The 21,605-nt window shown below is 53.4% G+C and overlaps 4 protein-coding genes across 9 annotated transcripts; 1 reads left to right on the top strand and 3 right to left on the bottom strand.

The window, feature by feature from the left end:
* Positions 1-2: 2 nt before the first annotated feature.
* AGPAT1 (1-acylglycerol-3-phosphate O-acyltransferase 1) lies at positions 3-9,365 on the bottom strand. 3 transcript variants are annotated; one of them, XM_049653513.1, is made up of 7 exons: positions 8,875-9,365; positions 3,006-3,214; positions 2,655-2,788; positions 2,186-2,361; positions 1,954-2,049; positions 1,756-1,828; positions 3-1,241 (listed from the first exon to the last, which is right to left on the bottom strand). In XM_049653513.1, the coding sequence occupies exons 2-7, from the start codon at positions 3,203-3,205 to the stop codon at positions 1,057-1,059; spliced, it is 864 nt and encodes a 287-aa protein (XP_049509470.1). In that variant the 5' UTR covers positions 3,206-3,214; positions 8,875-9,365; the 3' UTR covers positions 3-1,056. The 3 variants fall into 3 exon arrangements, with proteins under 3 accessions (XP_049509470.1, XP_049509469.1, XP_049509471.1); XM_049653512.1 differs by lacking the exon at positions 8,875-9,365 and adding an exon at positions 7,057-7,437; XM_049653514.1 differs by lacking the exon at positions 8,875-9,365 and adding an exon at positions 4,328-7,033.
* A 137-nt stretch (positions 9,366-9,502) lies between these two features.
* RNF5 (ring finger protein 5) lies at positions 9,503-12,150 on the top strand. The gene is made up of 6 exons (XM_049653526.1): positions 9,503-9,977; positions 10,917-10,935; positions 11,031-11,143; positions 11,251-11,305; positions 11,381-11,498; positions 11,605-12,150. Exons 1-6 carry the CDS (start codon positions 9,838-9,840, stop codon positions 11,700-11,702), a joined length of 543 nt encoding a protein of 180 aa, XP_049509483.1. The 5' UTR covers positions 9,503-9,837; the 3' UTR covers positions 11,703-12,150.
* Positions 12,151-12,330: 180 nt separating this feature from the next.
* AGER (advanced glycosylation end-product specific receptor) lies at positions 12,331-16,080 on the bottom strand. 4 transcript variants are annotated; one of them, XM_049653517.1, is made up of 11 exons: positions 15,560-15,831; positions 15,278-15,384; positions 14,954-15,146; positions 14,708-14,772; positions 14,223-14,310; positions 13,846-14,028; positions 13,603-13,730; positions 13,264-13,405; positions 12,970-12,993; positions 12,730-12,856; positions 12,331-12,606 (listed from the first exon to the last, which is right to left on the bottom strand). In XM_049653517.1, exons 1-11 carry the CDS (start codon positions 15,609-15,611, stop codon positions 12,507-12,509), a joined length of 1,209 nt encoding a protein of 402 aa, XP_049509474.1. In that variant the 5' UTR covers positions 15,612-15,831; the 3' UTR covers positions 12,331-12,506. The 4 variants fall into 4 exon arrangements, with proteins under 4 accessions (XP_049509474.1, XP_049509475.1, XP_049509477.1 ...); XM_049653518.1 differs by lacking the exon at positions 15,560-15,831 and adding an exon at positions 15,849-16,080 and having other exon boundaries at positions 14,954-15,384; XM_049653520.1 differs by lacking the exons at positions 14,954-15,146; positions 15,560-15,831 and adding an exon at positions 15,849-16,080.
* Positions 16,081-17,001: 921 nt separating this feature from the next.
* PBX2 (PBX homeobox 2) lies at positions 17,002-21,320 on the bottom strand. Its single transcript, XM_049653516.1, is given in 11 exon segments — positions 17,002-17,918; positions 18,045-18,131; positions 18,238-18,326; positions 18,730-18,883; positions 18,999-19,134; positions 19,317-19,507; positions 19,606-19,853; positions 20,091-20,164; positions 21,098-21,195; positions 21,197-21,274; positions 21,276-21,320. Coding segments are annotated over 11 exon segments (1,293 nt in total). The 3' UTR covers positions 17,002-17,825.
* Between the last annotated feature and the right edge of the window lie 285 nt (positions 21,321-21,605).

Here is a 21,605-nt window from a genome sequence, read left to right as displayed (position 1 = left end):
GATCTCTCTCTCTCTCTCAATCTTTATTCTCGGGTTTCTTGCTGTTATCCAGATAATTAATAAAAACCACACAAAACTGGGTCCCACCCTCTCATTTTGCTCCCAGCCCACCTTCCCAGTTGTGGGCACAGGTCTGGGGTGGGAGGCAGGAGTGGCTAATGCCACAGGGAGGAAATGAAAACTGGCTCAGAGAGGGGAAGCCTCAAAAGAAAGAGAAATAAATTAAAAGCCCTCCCATCCCCTCCAGCCAGGGTTCAGTTCCTTTCCCCAACTTCCCAGGGAGCAGAAGTGAGTGCAGCACCTAATGTCTGCCTCTTCCCCTTGTGTCTGGTTAGAATGGTACAGCCGGGCTGCAGGGGACTGGGTTGGGGCCAGGACCACTGAAGAACTGTACCACAGGGATGGGGGGAAGCAGAAATGTGGAGACCAAACTGGCATCTAGGAGTATGCTCACCCCTGGGCACCTGGGTATGGGCAGGATGAAACCTCTGAGTGAGAAGAGTCCAGCCTCCACTGATAGGAGGCTCCATGGGAGGGAGGGTGAGGGTGCTGAGGAGTGTTCCCAGGATAAGCCAGGAATGTTCCAGGCATTGCTTCCAGCCAGTGTGAGGAGTCCTCACAAACGGATAAGTCCACTGAATCCATGGACTTGTGGTAGGGTATTGTTCCATAGAATGGATGAGTCCACTGGCCAATGTGGGGTGGAGAGGGAGAGAAGATCACAAAAGAAGAGGGTCCCCTGGGGAAAGGATGGTGTGCTCCCACCCTTGTGTAGGTGAGCCACTGGAGATGAGGGGGAGGCAACTGTCCCAAAGACAAGATGGCACAGGAGGTGGGTGGGGGTCAGAGTGGAGACTGCACCGAGGCAAGAGAGTCCATGGGGGGAACTGGGAAGGGGCAAGGAGCGGTGCTATATCCACATTCACTTCAGAAATTGAAGATTCCAAAGAGGAGAACAGTGGGGAGAGGAGAAACAAGGAAGTGGGCTTGGCCCTGCTTCAGGGCCCACTGGGTTGGTAGGTGTGGGAGGAACATGGGGGTAGATGGGAAGGGAGCTCAGAGCCGGGCGTCGCCCACCCCTCCAGGCTTCTTCAGACAGTCACCACCGCCCCGGCCATCAGTGGAGATTTCCCGGAAAACGGTGAGCATGGAGTGCCGGACTCTGTCAGCCAGAGCTGGGACGTCATCTGGTGTCAGCCCTTCTGTGGGCACTGGGGGCAGCACCCGTACCTGACATCGCCCTGGGAGAGGGTGAGCACCATCATGGGCTGTCTACCTAGGCCTTTGCTCACAGGCAGGGCCCAGTTCCTGAGCTCTCCCGCTACTCCCTCCCCAACCTTTCAGTTCTCTTCCCCCTACCCTGGACAATTGCCCCTCTGCTTGCCAGCTGCTATCTGTTTTAAGGCCCTCTTGCACAAAGCCTTCCCAGTCCGGACACCTCCTTAGCACCCTTCCAGCCCCCATCATCTAGGATTAGCTTTCACTGCCAAGTGTTACTACAGCTTTGCACACACAGGTCTTATCTTTCCCTCTGGGCAGTAATGGCCCCTGTTGGAGGGATCAAGTGTTACCCATGTAGCAGGGTATGGTGGGCGCTTAATAAATATTTATTAGTTGATGTGGTGTCACTGGATGATCCTTTGGACATCTCAGTTCGGACACTGACCAATCCTCCTGTCTCATGGGGATGTCTACCCTCTCTCTCCCATGGCCTTTCTAGCCACCCCCAGCCCCAGATCTACTCAGAGCCCTCACCCGAAGTGAAGCGACGCTCCTTCTTGCAATAGAAGTCTTGATAGGAGGACATGACTATGGGGACAATGGGAACCTGGGGAAAGGGAAAAGCAAACAGCCCACAGTTCCCTTCCAAGGCCCCCATGACAAACATCTGCCAAGAAAGAAAAGAATGGTGGAAGCTGGGGGCTCAGTAGCAGAGGGGGAAATAGTAATTACCTGGGCCTGTACTGCAAGGTGGAAGGCGCCACGTTTGAAGGGCAGCATGGAGCCATTGTGGTTTCTCGTGCCCTCTGGAAAAACCCAGACCCGCACCTGGGGAAGACAGAGGTCAAGAAGACATACACAGAGGGGTCCGAAAACGGTCATGAGGCTGTAATGGACCTTTGAGGGCCGCTGGCCCTGCTCTACTCCCCAGTGTTGCCACCCCCCTTTGCCACAGGGGACTCACGTCCTGGGTGAGCAGGGTCTGGGCAACTTCAGACATGACACTGATGGCATCCCCAGTGCGCTTCCGGTCGATGAAGATGACTCCTGCCAGCCAGCAGGCCAGTCCAGCAGAGCCAGCCCACAGCAGCTCACGCTTGGCAATGGGCACACAGCGGCCTGGCAGTACCTCCATCATCCCTAAGGCAAAGGTCAGGGGTGGGAGTGAAGATCAGGGTAGAGGTAAAGTGTCATGGGAAACAGGCCATCTCCCACATTCTTAAGGACGGAGATAGGGGAGAGGGGGCGGGAAGCCCTGAGGAGGATGGGGTGATTAAGTACATATTAGCCTACTTATGAGGGTAAGAAGGACTGGGGGAAAGGGAAAGGGAGCAATGTCCAGACGAAGGGGAGTTGCGGACCCCTAGCGGAAGAGATTCTGGGGAAGGGGGAAGGGCATAACTGGGGGAGGTATGCCCTACGAGGGGTCTCACCAAGCAGGTCGAGTGAGCTCTGGTGGTTGGAGACCACGACGTAGGGCTGTGAGGGAGGGAAGTGGTGGGCCCCACGCACCTCCACTCGGATCCCATACAGGTATTTGATGTGGAGCAGCATCAGACGCAAGATCCTGTGGGGTCACGGCAAGGGGTTCCAGCAGGACCCACTGATGTCCATCAGCACACCTCACCCACCCCCCGCCACTGCCTTTCTGGGCATCTGCAGTTCTCTCTCCTTCCTTGTCCCTGGGCTCTCTCCATCTTCCTTACACATCTCACAACCTCCCCACCCACTGCTCACTTCGGACTCTTAGGTTCTCTCATCACCCAAAACCCCTTGGCCCTCACTTCATGTTCTCAACGTTGCGTCCTCGCACAGCACACACAGGGATGGCGAGCACCGCCAGGAAGAGGATCCAGCCATTGTAGAAGGCCATCTTGAAGAAGTATTTGGCACTGGGGCTGCAGAACCACAGGGTGGGCAGCAGGAAGAGCAGCAGCAGGAAGAGCAGCAGCAGCACAGGCCATACCCCCGGCCACAACTCCATTCTGGCCACCTGCAGGGGACCGGCAAGAGACAGTGGGCCTCGTTCCTGGAGGGGAGTGGGACGGGCAAGGCACAGAAGGCACGATTTGGGGAGCTAGGAGGACAAGGGCCAGAGACACAGGATGGGGTCAGGGCTCCCATCAAAACCTGCCCAGACAGCCTCTCTAGGATGGGGGCGGTGGGAACAGGAGCTCGGGACTGCTCACCCAGCCCTCTCTCAGAAGCCTCCAGAAATATTCACAAAGACAAGAGACATGACACATGAACACCCACAACTCACAGACGTGTGATAATAGGACAACAATAACAATAACAAACACTTGTAGCTGGTAAGGGTCTTAGGATGGTCTATACCTGTCTAATACAGTAGCCACCAGCCACATATGGCTACCGAGCACTGGAAATGTGGCCTAGTTTGAACTGAATTGTGCTGGAAGTGTAAAATATGTATCAGATTTCAGACTTTGAATGAAAAACAGAATGTAAAATATCCCATTAATAATCTTTTGTATTGATTACATTTTGAAATCAACCTTTCTGGATACTGAATTCAATAGAATATATTATTAAAATTAATTCCACCTTGTTACTTTTTACGTTTTGATGTATCTTCCAGAAAATTAAAAATTACACCGTGGCTTTTATTATATATCTGTTGGATTAGGGTTGATCTATAGACTATGTTAAACCTTAAATATGAACCACATAATTTACATTTTTCGGAGATAGGCCCAGAGAGGTTAAAGAACTTACCTGTGGTGATATGGCTCCTAAGAGGCACTTCCTAGTTGAAACCTAAGTGGCTTGTGTTCCTAACCACAGTTATGCTGCGGCCAGTATGTATGCACACAGGTGGACACACAGCAGACAGCAAATACAGTGAAAGGCACAAAACACCCACAGACATTCTCAAGGGCAGACTGGCAAGAATAAAGGCTCTGTCACCAACAAAAACACAAACACACAGTCATACGAAGACTGACCCACTGACACACACATGCAAACTTACAATCACACCCAGTAACAGATAAAGGAAAGTAAATGCATAACTAGAAAAATCCCTCTCCACCAAGGTGTCCAACCTCCCTCCCCTTCCTGTTTCCAGATAAACCCATGGACATACCAGGAGTTGCTGCCTCTATCAATCCTGCCTCCGCAGGCAGGCAAACAAACCCTTACTCCTCCTTCTTTCCCTTCCAGCGACACCGGAGGCGACCTGGTCAGGCAGGTATATAATATGTTAGGGCCTGACCAAATGAAAGAAAGAGGGGAGAGAGTAAAAGCGACTCACACCATCTGCCCTGGGAGAGGAAAGAGTTGAGGAGGAAGAGGTGCAGGCACACAGAACCTGCCTTTTAGGTTCTTCCTCCTTCCTCCACTCTGTCCTACTGCTGGGGGCAGGGTCACAAGTCACAAAAAGGTGTTCAGGCAAATACCTGTCACTTTCAGCAAGGCTACAGTCACTGTCTTCTAATGACAGGAAGGACTATGTTCAAAGGTAAAGGCCATTGCCAACCAGTGAAGGTTCAGAAGCAATAGAGGAAACAGGAGACTCTGCCAACTCTAAAGCTATAGGCTTGATTTGCTCTATCCCACTGCCCTTGTAAGTCTGGACCAGCATTTCTCTCCCCTGGACTATTTGCGACAGGTTCCTAACTCTGCTCCTCCAATTCGTCATCCACACGGCAACCACAGAGATTTTTCTGTAACACAAATCTGAGCATTTCTCCGTCTTCTAAAAGGCCCTTTCGACAAGTTGACTTCTGCTTACATCTTTGGCCACATGCCCACAAGAGTCCTTTTTGCTCCAAATTGATTTACTTCAGTTCTTCAGACACACCATGATCTTTCATGCTTCTGTGCTGTGAACAGGCTGGTCCCTTTGGCTGGAATGCCCTTCTGTCTTTCACTTGCCTGACCCAGCTCAGCGTCACACTTTGGAAGTCTTCTTGAACCCCTCCTGGCCTGAGTTTTCATTACACTTTTATCTTGATCACTGGTTCTCAAAGTGTAGAAATACATATTCTTGGACCTCACCCCAGATCTCCTGAATCAAATTCTGGGCCTTAGGCCCAAGAATAGGTATTTTAACTCCCCCAAGTGAGGGACAGCCCTCCAAGTGAGTCTGGTGTGCACAGCAGTTTGAGAACCACTGATCTTGACACCACAGTGTAAGTAACTGCTCATTTCTGTTTCCTTCCCCAGTCTGTAAGCAGCCTGAGGGCAGGAACTCTGTCATTTCCCCAATACCCAGGACAGAAGGAGGAGATAGTGCTCAATAAACATGCTGAACAGATTATAAGGCTGTATACACAGCCTGTCATAGTTAATGACAGAGCCAATTATGAATCAGATAGCTACACTCTTGAGGACTATTAACTATGAAAAGAAAAGTCATCAAGAAAGCAATGAACACAACAAAAAGCCTAACGGTAACCTACTCTGAATATACACATACACTATATGGTCACACTGAGGGAGGAACAACAATCAAGATGGTACACCCCATCTCACACAAAAGAGAAACATACAGAATGGGGATTAACATGCCACCAGGGAAAGATGCTGCTGTCATCAAATACATGCCAACAGTGCAAAAAGAGTGAGGGACAGATAATGTGCACAGCAGGGTTGACCTGAGGCATGCACTGAGCTCCATGAACACAGACTGTACACAGCCACGAGAGAGATAATGTATGTGAAAAGACATAGACCAGGAAGGTCAGCAAGGTAAGGCATATGGGAATGGTTCTCTGGGGACATGGAGGCCCAGTTACCTTTCTCTCTAGTACGTGACATTAAGTGACCCTCTTCGGAGCAGAAATGTCGAAAGATTTATAAGCACTGTGAAGTGCCATATGGGTTAATGGGCATATGACTCACAAAATATACTGTCAATAAAATTATTAAATAAATAGAATGTGTAACCAGAAGCACACATGCTGCGGTCATGTCACATCAGCATATCATGCGAAGGAGCATGCGTATGTGCGGTGTAAACCGTGACTGGGAAAACATGCAGCAAACAGGCCAATCCGATCACATCATGAGTGTGCACTAGTGAACTAAACCACAGGATACCACACATGAAGACTTGCATTCGACAAGATCACGGACATAACATACAAACCAAAACAAGGAAGGTATAACCTTTACACGCAAAAAGTAAACACGCAAAAGCATAAAATGTGCAAGAAACATGAAACCACATAATAGATGCAATATATAAAAACTCACACATTTGAACAATGTCAAGACTGGACATGAGATATGGACATAAGATATGAGAATGGGCAATTCTGATGGAAAATAACACATCATCTCTCCACAGTCCATGGATAGCATAGGGAGAAGCTAGCCGCACATAAGCCATTAAACATGTCAAAGGCACACAGATTCAGTGTAGAAAACATGGCCCCCCACAAAGCATCTGTGTGTCAGTAAGGATCTAGCCCCGTGTGGATGGCCACTGAGAAAGGTCCTGTGCCTAGATGGAAACAGAGGTGTCTGAGGGCATTCCTAGGAAGCAAATTCTGCTGGGGGAAGGAGGGCAATAAACCGCCTTCTCCCGGCCACAACCCCCCAAGAGTCATGTGGGGCCAAAGGGCAGGAAAAGGAATTGGGGAAGGTGTCGGGAATTCCCTCTTCAGGGCCCTGTCCACACCCCCATCCCAAATTCGCAGGGTCTCCGCCGTGTCTCTTCCATCCTTCCTCCCTCTCAGGGCCCCTTCTCCTTTCCCCAGCAACCCTCTCCCCAGTCCGCCTCCCAGACCCAATCTCTCCCCCATCCCCTCCTCCAAGTCCCTCTCGGCACCCTCCTCCCGCCTCCTCCCATCCCATTCCCGCCCCCACCTCAGTGGGGTGGGGGGCCCGGGGGGCTGGCCCCCTCCCCAGCCAGGCTGCGGCAGCGGTGGTGGCGGGTGGCTGTCTCTGCCTCGGTCGGGGTGTCGGTGCCAAGGGGGCGACAGGATTTGGGGGTGTCCTAGCCCCGGCCGATGGAGGGGAGGTGAGAGTGTGAGGCTGGGCCCATTGCGGTAGGAATGGTGGGGGGGTTGTCCCCCCAGCTCCCTCCCTCCCTCCCTCCCTTCCTGCTGTCTCTCTGAGGGCTGGGGCTGCTGTTGCCGCTATCCCCCCCCTACCCCTCCCCAACGCCTGCCGGTTTCCGGGGCTGGCCAGGAAGTAGAGGGCGGTGATGGGCGGCCTGTTTTGCCAATCGACTCCCAGGGACCCACGCATCTTTTCGCCGCATCGACCAGTGGGCTCTCGGTAGCTCCGCCCCGCGAGCGCTCCGCTGGGCTCTGCCTCCGCCTCTGGCCTTCTCTGGCTCCAGCTGCATCCTTTTTTCCTCCAATTCCCTTTCAGCACACACGGCTTGTGTGTCCCTTGGTGCTGTATTCCTTCCTTTGCCCATTCCTTCTTCATCAGGTCTCCTCTTCCTGGAAATTTCACTGGGTTTCTTCCTTTCTCCTTAACTCCCTTATCCGCTGTTTATTCCCTCCAACTCTTCTCCAAAAACCTCTTTCCTGTCCCCCGTTCATTTCCAGGTAGTTTCAAGCACCTACTAAATGCCAAGCACTGAGTTCTTCACCTGTCTTCTCTCAAGGGCCCCATCTCACCTCACCTGGCCCTCCAGCTCTCTACCGGTTCTCTTTGACCTTTGCTCTCCCCACCCCTTCCCGCATTAGCTCCCAGCATCCCGGCTCCCTCTTCCAGACGCCTCTCTGGTCTTTAAAGAGAAGGGATACTTACTTTCAGGCCCTCTCCCTGCCCCTGTCCTCCCATGCTCTTTATTTAACCTCAGTACTTTTTCTTTTCTAGTTCCTATCAGTCTCCCTAGTCACTGAGGCGGTGTGAGACAGCCTCCCTCCCCAACACAGAGTCTGGGTGCATCTTTTCTTCCAATGAAAGCTGGGCATTAGGGTTGCTTTTTTAAAAAAAATGAGAATGCTAGATTACTCTGGGATGAGCATGCCTCCTTAATTTTGTAGCCATGTATCTGTTCCCTCTCCAGCCCTCGATCTCCTCTTTCCCATACTTCCACATTCCTTTACCAGGATCATCCATCACTCCTCTCTTTGTTTCCACCTCTCAGTAACTTTTTTCCTGAACCTTGACAGGCCTCCGGTACTTTAACCTCCCCCGCCCTCCTCTAGGGAACTCCCAACTTCTCACCATGCCTCACTTGAGTCACGTGGGACCTTTTATCTGGGTGTTGCTGTACTGCCCTCAGCCTGTGTCTGTCCCCGCTGCCAGACACACCTTCGCCCTGCTTGAATTTACTCTCCCTGAGGTAGACGATGCAAAGAACACTGGGAGTGGGAAGGCTGTTACCTAGTTCTGCTCCTTGGGCCACAGTGAGGGTCACTGACTGTAGAAAAGACCCAAACTCGTACAATATGCCCAAGCTCTGAAGCACCTTGCCCAAGTCCCAGGGGTCCAACCCTGGGGGAAGACCCCAGTTCTGCGGGATACATTATAGGACGGAAGGGGCGGGCCTAACCTCATTCCGCCTCGGGTCGCCCGAAAAGGGGCGTGCCTTGCCCCCTCGGTACCCACTCACAAAGAGGGTTTAAAACCTGCTTTTAAGGTTTAAAACGGAGTCGAGGTTAACTCTGTCATACTGTGTCACATTAAAAAGGTGTGGGCCTTTAGTTCTGTTCTGCAAATCACCTAAGGAGGAGCGGGCTGAGTCCTCCAGCCGAGGGAGATGGGTTAACACCAGCTCCGCAGATATGTGTTCGCACAATCCAAACGTCGAGCTGATCCCAGTTCTGCTCCCTTCTTCACTAAAAGGGAGGGGCGAAGCCAAGTTCTGCTCTCTACGTCACCGAAGGAGGCCGGAGCCATTTTGAACCCTGAGACCCTAGTACTTGCTCTCTTGCCGAGCTCTTCGCCGTCTTTTCCGATCTCGGCCAATCAGAGGTGAAAGAAACGGCCCAATCAGCCTGGAGAGACCACAGCCGGAGGCCCCGGATGAGGCCGAGCCAAAGTCTTTGAACCTCAAACCCCGCCAATCGTAGAGCAGTCACCATGGCGACAAGATAGAGGTGAAGGGGTGGGACCAGAGAAGGCTTAACCTTCACAGGATTGGCCCACCTCTTCCCGCCGCCTGCAGCTCATGCGCACTTTCCTTAACCACCATTTTCTATCGAGTTCCAGCCAATCAAAGGCTTTGGAGCCCTAAGCTCCAAAACCCAATAGGAATCCGGACATTCTCTGAAAGGGGAAGTGAAGGAAAGAAAGGGGACTTGTAGTAGGCGAGGCCTGTGTAGTCCCGAACCAATTGCTTATGGCCTTTGGTTATGATTGGCAGTTACTCAGACGAATAAAGCTCCCCCGGGTCGGGAGACCGGACGTATCGAGTTGTTACCAATCCCGTCGCATTGCATACTGACTGAGACTGTATCAGCCAATAAGCATTGTGCAAGGGCGGGACTGCGCAAACCTCACCCCTACCCTTTGGACCAATCCTTTCTTTTGAATTGTGTGATTGGCGGGCACTCAGGCCAATAGTGCCTAGAAAACTTTGAAGCCCTCCCAAAGATCGTGGGCCGGAGGCGGTTTCTTGTTGGGGCGTGTGTATGTGTGTTTTTGAGGGGATTAAGGGTACGTGAAGGCGAAACAGAACAGTCCATGGCGGCAGCGGAGGAGGAGGACGGGGGCCCCGAAGGGCCAAACCGCGAGCGGGGCGGGGCGGGCGCGACCTTCGAATGTAATATATGTCTGGAGACTGCTCGCGAAGCTGTGGTCAGTGTGTGTGGCCACCTGTATTGGTGAGAATCCGGGAGTGGGAGAAAAGTGGGGCTCACCTCCATACTAGGGAGGCTGGGGGCGGGGTGGCATACAATCGTACAAGATAATGGAGGTCACGTCCCCGTAGGTGAGGCCCGAGAAGGGGACTTAATGTCTCTTTGAGTATGTGTGGGCAAGAGAGTCACGTCTGTACAGAGGAGACCCATAGAACGGAGAGTCATTGGAACTAGGAGGTGAGAGGTATGGTGTGTTAAGAAGTGGGGCCGGACCGGGGGTAGGGCGGGAACAGCACATCTGTACAGGCGAGACCCGAGCTACCTTACCCCGGAAAGTGAGGGTCTTAGCTGTACAGGTTAGACTCAAAGGTTAGGGGTGGCACACGTTGCTTGAGTAGGTTGAGACCTAGGGATGTGGAATCCCATTCAGATGAGATATCGGTAAGCAGTAGTATGACAACCTGAGGAGAAGGGCACTGAAGGAGCAACCCTGAGAAGTTAAAGGTTTGTGGAAATAGGGACTTTATTGAGCCTAGAAGAGAGGAAAAGGAGTAGTGGGAGAAGGTGCTAGTAAAAGAGGGTCTGGTTTGGGAGTGATAAGGCCAAGGACAGGGCTGGGACTGAAAGAGGAGATCTGGAAAGCTGTGGTTGAAAAGAACTGGAAACTAAGTCGAAAGGCAGAGAAGGGAAGAGATGGGTGTGTGTGTGTGTGTGTGTGTGTCTTTGTGTGTGTCTTTGTGTGTTTGGGGAGAGGAAAAGGTTGACCATGTTGAGGATGGATATAGCTTTAGATGTTGTAAGATCAGAGAAGAAGGAAGGCCAGATTGGCATGGTAGAGGTTGCAGAAAATGGGAAAAGAAGCAGGTAGTACCTGGGAGAGGGGGTGAGATGGGACTCTATGAGGTTGGGTCCGTGTCTCTTTTCTGTAGCTGGTTTGACCTTCTTTTTTTCGCCCCCATCCAGTTGGCCCTGTCTTCATCAGGTGCGTACTCAGAGGAGATGAAGAGGGAAATGGGGAGGTCTGAGGAGTTCAAAGACCCTGCTGTGTACTGGAAACCACTTCATTTTCTCCCCCAGTGGCTGGAGACACGGCCAGAGCGGCAAGAATGCCCAGTGTGTAAAGCTGGGATCAGCAGAGAAAAGGTTGTCCCTCTTTATGGTCGAGGGAGCCAGAAGCCCCAGGACCCCAGGTGAGAGAGAGGGGCTGGTGCTGAGGGAAGATGGAAGGCTTCTGCCCTGGCAGTGGGGTGTAGAAGGGGAGAGAACACTTCTTGCTAGTCTCTCTCCTATTCCTCAGATTGAAAACTCCACCCCGCCCCCAGGGCCAGCGACCAGCTCCAGAGAGCAGAGGGGTGAGTCTTGTCTGATTGTGTTTTTTCCTTGCAAAGACCTGCCCTGTTCCCCTCTGACTTTCTCCACCTTCCTAGGGATTCCAGTCATTTGGTGATACCGGGGGCTTTCACTTCTCATTTGGTGTTGGTGCTTTTCCCTTTGGCTTTTTCACCACCGTCTTCAACACCCATGACCCATTGCGTCGGGGTACAGGTAAGAGCCTTCCCTCAGCTCCTAGCAGGGAGCCCTCTGAACCCCCTCAGTCCCCTTCCCAATGTAGGAGTGGATGCTTCTTCCACAGCTTTCCTCTCTCCTACAGGTGTGGATCTGGGACAGGGTCACTCGGCCTCCAGCTGGCAGGACTCCCTGTTCCTGTTTCTCGCCATCTTCTTCTTTTTCTGGCTGCTCAGTATTTGAGCTTTGTCTCCTTCCTACCCACCTCCGGCCAGAGGAGAATCAGTATTGGGGGTCCTTGCTGACCCTTCCTGACTCCTGGCCCCTCCTCCCCAGCCACTCCATTTGTACTGGCTGAGGCCAACCCTGGCCACTTTCTAGGAGGGTGCGGGGAGGAGGAGTGACAGAATATGGAAGAACCTTCTGCTTTGAACTCACTGAGTAGCATCATAACTCCCAGCTCTGGGATGGGAGGACAGACAGAAGAGAATGTCTGTTTCTTCTCTCTACTGATCCTTTCTTGATTTGGTGTTGAAAGATGGGCAAGTCTCCCTCTGATTCTCCCCTACTTTCCCCTTGTTGATTTAACTTAATTTTTCTCTCCCCAGTGTCTATTATGGGTTCTGACTTAAGTGCTTCCTTCCCCTCACTACCTCCTTTATTATAAATTGAATAAACAAGGTGAGATGTATTGATGGAAGCTCTGCCCACCTTTGTCCTTACCTCCTTCCTTCCAGAACAGGAGCAGCTTCTCTCTAACTTGAGTAAATATCTGCGTGGTGTGGGGAAGCATGAGGGTGAGCCTCTCTCCTTCAAGGCTTTCAAGGGTTCAGGGGTGAGGGCATCTTACACATACACATACACACACACATACATGAGCAAATAGGGCAAGGTGTTTACTTCTCACTGTTGGGAGGCTCTGGTTGTGGAAGCACGTTTGGTGAGGTGGGTACAGTTACACAGGAAAGAACTAGTGTGGGGCCAGAACAGAGCAGGGGTGAGGGGAAAGAAAATGGAGGTGATGGATGGAGTCTGGCTGTGCATCCCTCAAGGCCCTGCTGCACTGCCCTCAGCTGCCTCAGGCTCCTCTGACTGATTCAGCTCTTCGCGCTCCTCCTCCTCCTCCTCCTGGTTTTCTGGGGCCTTCCTGAGGAGGAAGATGGGGGAGAATACTGCACATGGTTCCCGGCACTCCATCATTGCTCCCCCTTACCTCCCTTCTTGCTGCCTGGAAGTCTCAAGTCTGAGGTCTCTGGCTTTCTCCACTTACCTCTCCTCTCCTTGGCGTCGCTGTCTTTGCCATATGACGGCCCCAATGAGCAGGGCAGCCATCCCCAGGCCTCCCAGGATCCCCAGGGCTAGGGCTACAGTTCCCAGCCCCTGCCCTTCCAAAGAACCTGTAGAGAGATGCAGAGAAGTGAGGGCCTGGCCCCTCCCACTCACCATTCCTTTCTGGTCAACCATCCCCCAGACCATCCCCCAGTCACTTTGGCCGTTGGGAACGCCTCACCTGCAGTTGGCCCCTCCTCTGTTTCTGAAAGACAAAGTCAGAGCAAGTTAGAAGGGAAGGTCTCAATGTGAGAGAAAGTAGGCTATTTAGTGGGAGCCCCAGTGGAGTCTTTCCCTTTCTTCAGTTCAGAGGAGAGAGGGGACAGGCTGTCTTGGTATGGCTTGGGTGGGGCAGAGGAGGCCTGGGTGTGGGTACATGGAGGGGACAGTGCCAGGATGGAGTAGGGAATTCGAGTCTGCACCATCCCTTAGCCCAGCCCCAGGGTTCCTGGGATTTGGAGAGAGGTCTCCTCACCGATGATGTGGACACTGACAGCACGGCTTTCCTGGGGCCCATGGCTGGGATGGGTGGCTACACAGCTGTAGGTTCCCTGGTCCTGAGGTCTTACCTCAGAGAGGAGCAGCACAGGGTTGGGGGTAAGGGGCAGGGGCACGCCCTGTGGGGAGAAGGGGGATAGGAGACTATTACAACGTGTAATATGTTTCCACACGTCCCATACTCCTATCTTTGTCTCCATATCTTCTGATATTCTGTCGTCTTCCCCAGGTCCTTGCCTGCCTCTCTATGAGCCTCCTGTCCTAGTTGCCAGTGATGTGTCTGTCTACTTCCCAGCCCCCTCTCCAGGTCACTCACGTCCTTGATCCAGTGGATTTGAAGGGAGGACTGGGCAGGGGTTTCACAGGTCAGGGTCACGGTACCACCAGGAGCTACTGTTCCACCTTCTGGCTCTACCACCAATTGGACCTCCAGAGGCACAGGCTCTGGGGGTGGGGGCATGAGGTTGAGAGTTATACCTATGTGTGGTCCCTGTGGCCATGGGCTTCACTTTTCCCTCCTTGAGGGCCAAACTTTCAGGCCCTCCCCACCTCCACTCACCCCAGACGCTGAGCTGGATGGGGGTCGTGTGTAGGGCTTGGCGCCGGGGAAGGCCAGGACTGAAGCTACAGGAGAAAGTGGGATGGGGAGCTCCTCCCCGGGCTGGGGTCACCATCAGTTCTGACTGGAGTGTGAAAAGCCCTGTTTCAGGGTGTCTCCTGGTCTCTTCCTGCACGGACACTCCTATGGCGGGGAGGAGAAGGAAGGACAAGGCAAGACCTCCCAGGGTGGATATGGGAGGGGTCAGAAAGAAGGCAGCAGGTAGCCAGCAGGAACTTTGGGACTTACCTTTGCCATCAGGTATGAGACCTCCCAGGGTGGATATGGGAGGGGTCAGAAAGAAGGCAGCAGAAGCCAGCAGGAACTTTGGGACTTACCTTTGCCATCAGGTATGAGGGGTTTCCCATCCAAGTGCCAGTTAAGAGTTCCGGCAGGGTAGCCCCCCTTGGACAAACATGTCCCCACCTGGGGAAAGAGTAACCATCATCTTTGAAAATAAGAGACTAGGGGCACCTGGGTGGCGCAGTCGGTTAAGCATCCGACTTCAGCCAGGTCACGATCTCACGGTCCGTGAGTTCGAGCCCCGCGTCGGGCTCTGGGCTGATGGCTCGGAGCCTGGAGCCTGTTTCCGATTCTGTGTCTCCCTCTCTCTCTGTCCCTCCCCCGTTCATGCTCTGTCTCTCTCTGTCCCAAAAAAAAAAAATAAATAAATAAATAAATAAATAAATAAACGTTGAAAAAAAAAGAAAATAAGAGACTACACACACACGTGCACACAAACGCATACACCTACACGGACACGGCTTACACCCCCTTCCTCTTCTCAGAACTGCTTTCTACTTCTCCCCTTTTCTTCCACTACCTTATTGGGGACACCAGCCATGAGTTCAGAGGCAGGATCCACAATTTCTGGCTTCCCAGGAATCTCTGAAGGAGGGAAAATTTCAATCAGAGGCTGCAGCTCTGAAGACTCTCACAACCCAGGTGTGGGAACTGGGGCATCTGAAGTCACAGGTTCTCACACACCAGGGCCAAGGAGTCGAGGGCTGGGGTTGAAGACTTTTCCTTAGATGAAAGGTGGGCCATGGAGAAGGCCCTGAACTCTTACGGTAGACTCGGACTTGGTAGGTTGACCTCGTCTCCTTTCCATTCCTGCTTTTTGCCTGGCACCGGAAAGTCCCCTCATCCTGGATCCCTACTGCCGGCAGGAGGAGGGAGCCATTGGGGAGCACTCGAGCTACACTATCCCAGGGACCTCCCTGGGGAGACAGGACCTTCCAAGCTTCTGTTCGGCCTGTGTTCTGGGGACAGAGGAGAGGGGCCTGAGCAGGGCAGGTCCTTTGGGAAAGGACTCCTGAGGCAGGGAGGTGGGGATACAAATCATCGCTGGTCTCTCTGGAAGTGGGGAAGCTGTGACAGGAGCCCTGCTTACCAGTTTCCATTCCAACTGCTGGGGTGGTTTCTTGGGGGCCCCCCTACAGTTCAGCACCAGTGGCTTCCCAATCCGGGCTGTGACGTTTCGGTCGCCTACTACTGCCCCTGGGAGACAGTACAATGGTGGAAGGGTAGGAGGGAAATGGGGGCTAATAAAACTAAGACAAGGTGGGTGAGGGAGCTTGAAGAGCAGTGCCCAGGTTCCAGGAAAGTTCTGGGCAGATTTGGGGAGGACAGAGTGCTTTCTGCAGGGAGGATTGGTGTGAGGGGAGTGGCTCACCCCACAGACTGAAGACCAGCACCCAGGCTCCAGCCGCTGCCCCTGCTGCCATCCTGCTTCCTTCCCAGGCTCCTTGCTCTGTCTGCCCCTCACTGCTGTGGCCACCGCCCTAGGTGGGGCTTGCACCTTCTCCCCTACCCCCATCTTCCCGTCCTGTCCCGTCACAGGGAATGCTAGGAATTCATGCTTCTTGGACAAGAGTACTTCAGATACTAGGAGAAAGTTATCACCCCACCCTTAGGCACTGCCAGTCTGGGCCCAGCCATATCCATGGGGGTGGGGAGTGTACCTCCTAGGGTCTCTTCTCACTCAGGACCCCCAACCCATCCCATCAGTCCACGGAGGGCTTGCCTGGTAGACAACTGGAGACCACTGAGGGCTTGCCTGGTAAGACAATGGGAGCCCCATATGGCTTAGGCAAGGTTGCTAGGCAACAGGGTTCAGGCCAGGCTTTTTCCCTTGAGGAGGGGGTGAGGGTGAACCATGGGGCCTGGGTGGTGAGGGCAAGGCTGGGGGAACTTGGGAAAAACACCTGTTTGGGGCTTTATGAGAAAAAGATTTTTTTTTTCTGGGGTTTTTCATGTTTTTGAAAATAATTCTCAACTAAACCCAGGGAAAAAAGAAAATTCTTTATTTAAAACTGTGTGTGTGTGTGTGTGTGTGTGTGTGTGTGTGTGTGTGTGTGTGTGTATGTGTGTATGTGTTTTCTTTTTTCCTGTGAAACTACAAGTTTACAAGTGAGGAGAGAACTGCCCCCAGCCCGTGCCTCCCACCCACCACCCATCACACATCTAACCTGCTCCCCTTCAGTCCTGCCTGGATCTTTGACAGAAGAGGTTCCCCACTAGGACAGTCTCGTAAAATCCTGAGGATGTTTGAGGGGTTCAGATGGTAAGAGTTCTGGCCAAGGATGGGACATTGGTGATTTTACTTTCCCACATACCTGGCTTTTTGCAACCTCCCTCCTCTCTCTCCCCACCCTCCTGATTTTGAACTGAGAATAAAAGATGCCTCATTTCTGGGGAAATGGAGGGAGATAACATAACACAAGCACCCAACCCACATTAACATATTTGGCAATAAGCCCCTCCCCATTCTTTCCCCTCCAATCTGCAAATAGTAGTTAAAAAAAAAAAAAGATTTAAAGACGTGTCACTCACAGGGAAAGGTGGCATTTCCTCAAAGTTACCGAGTCCAGCCCTGCCCAAGGATTGAGGGAAGTGGGGGGTGGGGACAGGTCAGCAGAGCAAGCCCCTATCTCCACAGCAAATGCAGCAAAGAGCTGCCTGCATAAGCAAAGAACATCCAACTAAGTGATTTTAGGGGTGCAGGCTTGGTGCCCTGCTAAATGTACTTTCTGGTGGACAGGACTGGAGCCAGCTGGGCCTCTTTGCAAGTTCTGTTTGTTCCCCTTTCTCTTATCATGACCCCTTTGGCTATCACCCCTAACATGGGAAAGCAAGAAATTAAAAAAAAAAAAAAAGTCAATATATTTATAAAAACATCTACTTCCCCAAACTAAAAATTAAGAACCAATAACAGCAACAAAAATTTTTCAAAATACAGATGGATCCCAGGGTTTTGTTTCTTTCCTTAACAAAACAAAACAAAACAAAACAAAACAACAACAAAAATTCAACCCCAAAGCCCAGTCAACAATTCCCTAAAGTAGCAGAAACTCCCTCCGAGGTAGATATCTGAGTCAGACACTCTAGTCCACCGAGCGATTCTATTGGTTTAAGATGAGCTGCGTATGAGGTAATAAAGCCATCTGGAGGGGCAGGGGGTGGGGAGGCACAGGGTTCATGGCCCATGTCCTCTGTCCAGAAGGTGTGTCCCCAGTTTTGGCATCTCTGGTTGGGCAGGGCTGGCTTCTCCACAGATCCCAGAGCAGATAAGTGGGGTGGGGGAGCCCAGAGAAAAGAGAAATGGAATATAGTACGGGGTGGAGGGGGATGGAAAGACAGCAGAGGGAAAGGGATCTGAACAATAGGATTCTGGGTTTTGTGACAGAAAGGAAGAGAAAGACTGAAAAAAAAGTTAAAAAGAGGGAGACAGACCCCACTCTCCCCTTAGGGGAGCCCATTCTCCCTGCCACGTAGTCAGCACCCCCAGCACTGAGAGAGTCTGGTTGGGGAAGGGATGACCCCATTTGCCCTTCTCTGTCTTGTGCTTCTCCTGTGTCTGGGGTTTGTCCTCTGGATGCCTGTGTCCTCTTCAAGAGTCGCCTTGTGAGCCCCCACCCCTGTGGCCCTGAGGGGCAAGATCAGTTGGAAGTGTCAGAGTGAACGCTCCCTGGTCCCTCTGTCGGGGACGTCACTGAGGATGGGGTTACAGCCTCCTGCCAGCCACCGTTTGCCTGGAAAAAGAGAGAGACGGTTGGGGCAGGGCTCTGGGAAGTCTAGTGTGGGGATAACACTGCCAGCGAAAAGGCCCTCTTGTCCTGGTGAAAGTTGGACAAAGAGAGCTTCATGTATCCACTCACCCTCATTTCCCGAGGGCTGTACATCTGGCCTCCCCCAAGGTTATCCCCGTAGCCCCCTGGCCCCATTGAGTGTCGGAGTGATTCCACCTGCAGGCAGCAAAGAAGGGTATGACACAGTGACGAGTCTTATACCTTGAAGAGAGGGAAACCGAGTTTGGGAAAGCCCTACGCAAGGGGAGATGGGCCACCTGACCTGGGAAGCAGAGTAGGAATCTCCGTTGAGCCCGGGCATCCCCAGAAACATGTCTCCGGATCCTGAGAGATTGAAAGAGCCGCCAGAGCCTTGGTGGGGGGGGGGGGGGGGGAGTAGAGAAGGGATTAGAGAAGAGTATAACACAGCCTTTGATGGCAGACAGGATTCTCACCACAGCTCTGGTTTCCGAAAAGCCCTATGAACTAGTTCTGGGGGTGCACCACTATATGCAAATTATCTGTAAGACAACACTGCAACACTCAGAAGGAGCAGGCAGTTTCTGAGCCTCCCCACTCCGTCCCTGGCCACTTGCTGGAAGATAGAAGTAACTTCACTGGAGTGGCCTCTGTCCCCTGACATCTCCATCCCATCTCAGCTAGGTCCTTCTCACCCCCAAAGGCCCCCTCTCAGCTGTGATCCTGCCTAGATAGGAAGTGGGAACAAAAGCAGGAAGCGTGCAAGACAGCCAGCCAGGATGGCAGTGGGGTCCACCTGCAGACGAAGGGGGTGTCGGGGAGCTGGTGCGGCTGTGGCCCCCCTGGGTGACTGACACGGCGGTCTTGACAGCATAGATGTTTGCTTCCTCTTGGAACTTTCCAATATTTTTCTTATACCGAATCCGCTTGTTGCCAAACCAGTTGGAGACCTGTGGGGTGTTGAGCAGAAAGCAGAGTCAGGTAGAGAACTTTATGTTAAGTCCCTCAGTCAGTAGAATCAGAGAGCTTTTGACCTGAAAACTCCTCCCCAAGCCTCCCTAATACCTGAGAGACAGTGATTCCGCACTTCTTGGCAAGCTCCTCCTTAGCCTCCTCACTAGGATATGGGTTACTCAGATGCGAGTAGAAATACTCATTGAGGACCTCAGTGGCCTGTTTGCTGAAGTTGCGGCGTTTTCGTCTACAGAAGAGGGAGAAAGGTGGTGAGGAGGCCGGCTGTTTGGGCAAGGCCTCCATCTTGCCTAACTCTGGAGAATGCCACTGCTATAGGGTACCATGTTGTGTTGCACGGTGGCCCAGGGGCTTGGAGAAGAATGGGAAGGAGCCCAGGGTTGGGGGCTGGCCTGGGCCTCTGAGCCCCACCTGGCATCCAAGAAGCGGGAACGCAGGATCATGACAGCCTCACAGGTGCTCTGCTTGAGCTGCATCTGGATGGCGCTGAACTTCCGATGGATGATGCTCACCATGCGCTCCATCTCCTTGGGTGCCACAGGCCGTGTGCGGCTCTGTTCCCTCAGCAGGTTCATGACGTGGGTTGTGAACTCGTTACACGCCTATAGTGGGAGCCAGTGGGTTGTGAGGAGGGGCCCTTTGGCCCTGGGATTCCCCTCAGGAGCCTCTCCTTTCACCCACTCCAGCCTTGTCTCCTCACCTGCTCATATTTCTCCAGCTCCGAGTGGTAGATGTGGCGGATCTGAGCAAGTTTGCTGCGATAGTCCGAGTGTTCGATGGAGTTGTCAGGGGACACGCCGCCCCCGGAGGCTGCTGCAGCCGCAGCTGCTGCTGCTGAGCCCCCTCCTTTCTCAGGCCCAGCCACACCCTCTGCCAGAAGCATGTTGTCCAGGCGCATCAGCTGTGGGTCCACCGGCTCCTCCTCTTGGGAGCTTCGAATGCTAAGGCCTAGCATACAGGCCAATGAACTTAGGGACCCAGGGAACCCACAGCCAGCTCTCAGCCCTCCTAGTGTCTTCCTGGAGACCCAAGTTTCCAGGTTTTGGTTCCCTCCCTAGTTCCCCTTAACAACTTCCCTAACCCCTACTGTTCTCAGGGCCCCAGGGTATCAAACTCTGAGCCTGAGTCCTATAAAGAACAGGATTCTGTCCCCAGAAGGGAGAAATCAGAGGGGGTCCCACATACCGGTTTTCTCCTTGATTTCACACAGGACACTAAAGAGAGCAGGCTTCATGCGGTGGCAGTTGAGGGCGTGTTTCCTTGGGAGGAAGGGGAGAGAAGAGTTGAGGAGCTATAGAAACAGAGGAGGGATCGAGTGAGGGAGACCATGAGGGTGAGAGGGGCGCCTCTGAACCAGCAGGGAGGTACAAAATGGGGGTGGGGGCAGAATGGAGTTGGGGGGTTCTTGGGAAGAGATCAGCTCCCTGAGTGTGGAAATGTGGAGAAGCTGCTTGGCTTAAGGAAGATGGAAGATGCAGGTAGCAAGATAAAAGCACTGTGGGCATGTACGGGGGCTGTGGGAAATGGGTCTACAGGGGTAGAGAAGGAGAGTTTGGGGGTGACTGCTGACATGAGGGTGACTAGGTAGACTGCAGAGGAAAAGAGACGCAGACTGCAAGAAGAGTCAGAGTTTGAGGTGCCAGAGAGGGGTTGGAGTAGTTGAATATAGATGTGTGTGGAGGGTCCTGGGACTGAACAAGGCAGGAGGCTCTGATGCTCCTAGTGTCCTGCTGAACAGGGGCCAAGGGTGGGGGAGGACCCTTGAAGGCTGGGCCATGGTGGAGAGGAGCGGTAGGAGCTTTGGGAAGGGCTGTGGAGGTCCCCAGGCCTGGAGAGTATGGGGGTGGGCTGGGAGGAGAGTTAAGACAGCATAGCAGTTTTTTAGTCTGAGGGCCAGAACAGGGCTCTGGAGATGGAACATGTTCGAGGGAGTATGGCAGTCAGTGGGGAGTTTGGGGGGGGGGGTGAGGCCACCCTGGGTTCCCCTCTTTGAAGGTTTCAGGGCCTGGGGGTGAGGGGAGGTTCGTGAAGGAGGGCTTATCTTGGAGCTCCCAGGAGTAAGGAGAGAAGAGAGCTTTAGGATCCTGGAGCCGATCCTGGAGTAGGGGGTGGGGGCGACTCCCAGAAGATTCAGAGCTTGTGAATGGGGTTTCTGCTGGGTCTGTGTGGGGTCCCGGGGTGGGGGCACTCACTTGGCCTGGGCCTCGTCCAGGCTCTGGTCGGTGATGGTCATTATCTGCTGCAGAATGTCCCCGATGTCTTGCTTCCCTCGGCCTCCCGGGACCCCCCCCGCTACCCCCACCGGGGTCTCCGCCACCGGGAGGCTCGCCAGGGCCCCCAGGCTCCCCACCCACCAATCCCAGGCCCCCCCCGGCCCCCACCTGGAGGGGGCGGCCCCAGCAGCCGCTCGTCCATAGTTGGGGGGGGGGCCCTGAGGCCCCCTCCCTGCTCCGCCCCTCCCCCCGCCTGGTTACTTCCCCCCCCCCACAAACTCAGTGGGGCCGCTGCTCCCTCCGCCCCAACCCCCTCCCGTCTCCCCCCTCCCGGCTCTCCCGGAGGTTCACCCCGGCCCTGAAGGGAGACCTGGGGTACCGGCTGGGCCCCCCACAGGAGACCCCGGCCCCCGGCGGCGGAGAAAATGGAGCCGGAGAGAGAGAGGAGGCCCAAGCGGGGGTGTGTGTGAGAGAGAGAGAGAGAGAG

The sequence above is a fragment of the Panthera uncia genome (genome assembly GCF_023721935.1).
Source record: "Panthera uncia isolate 11264 chromosome B2 unlocalized genomic scaffold, Puncia_PCG_1.0 HiC_scaffold_24, whole genome shotgun sequence".
Lineage (NCBI taxonomy): Eukaryota > Metazoa > Chordata > Mammalia > Carnivora > Felidae > Panthera > Panthera uncia.
This window is presented reverse-complemented; position numbering and strand designations above follow the sequence as displayed.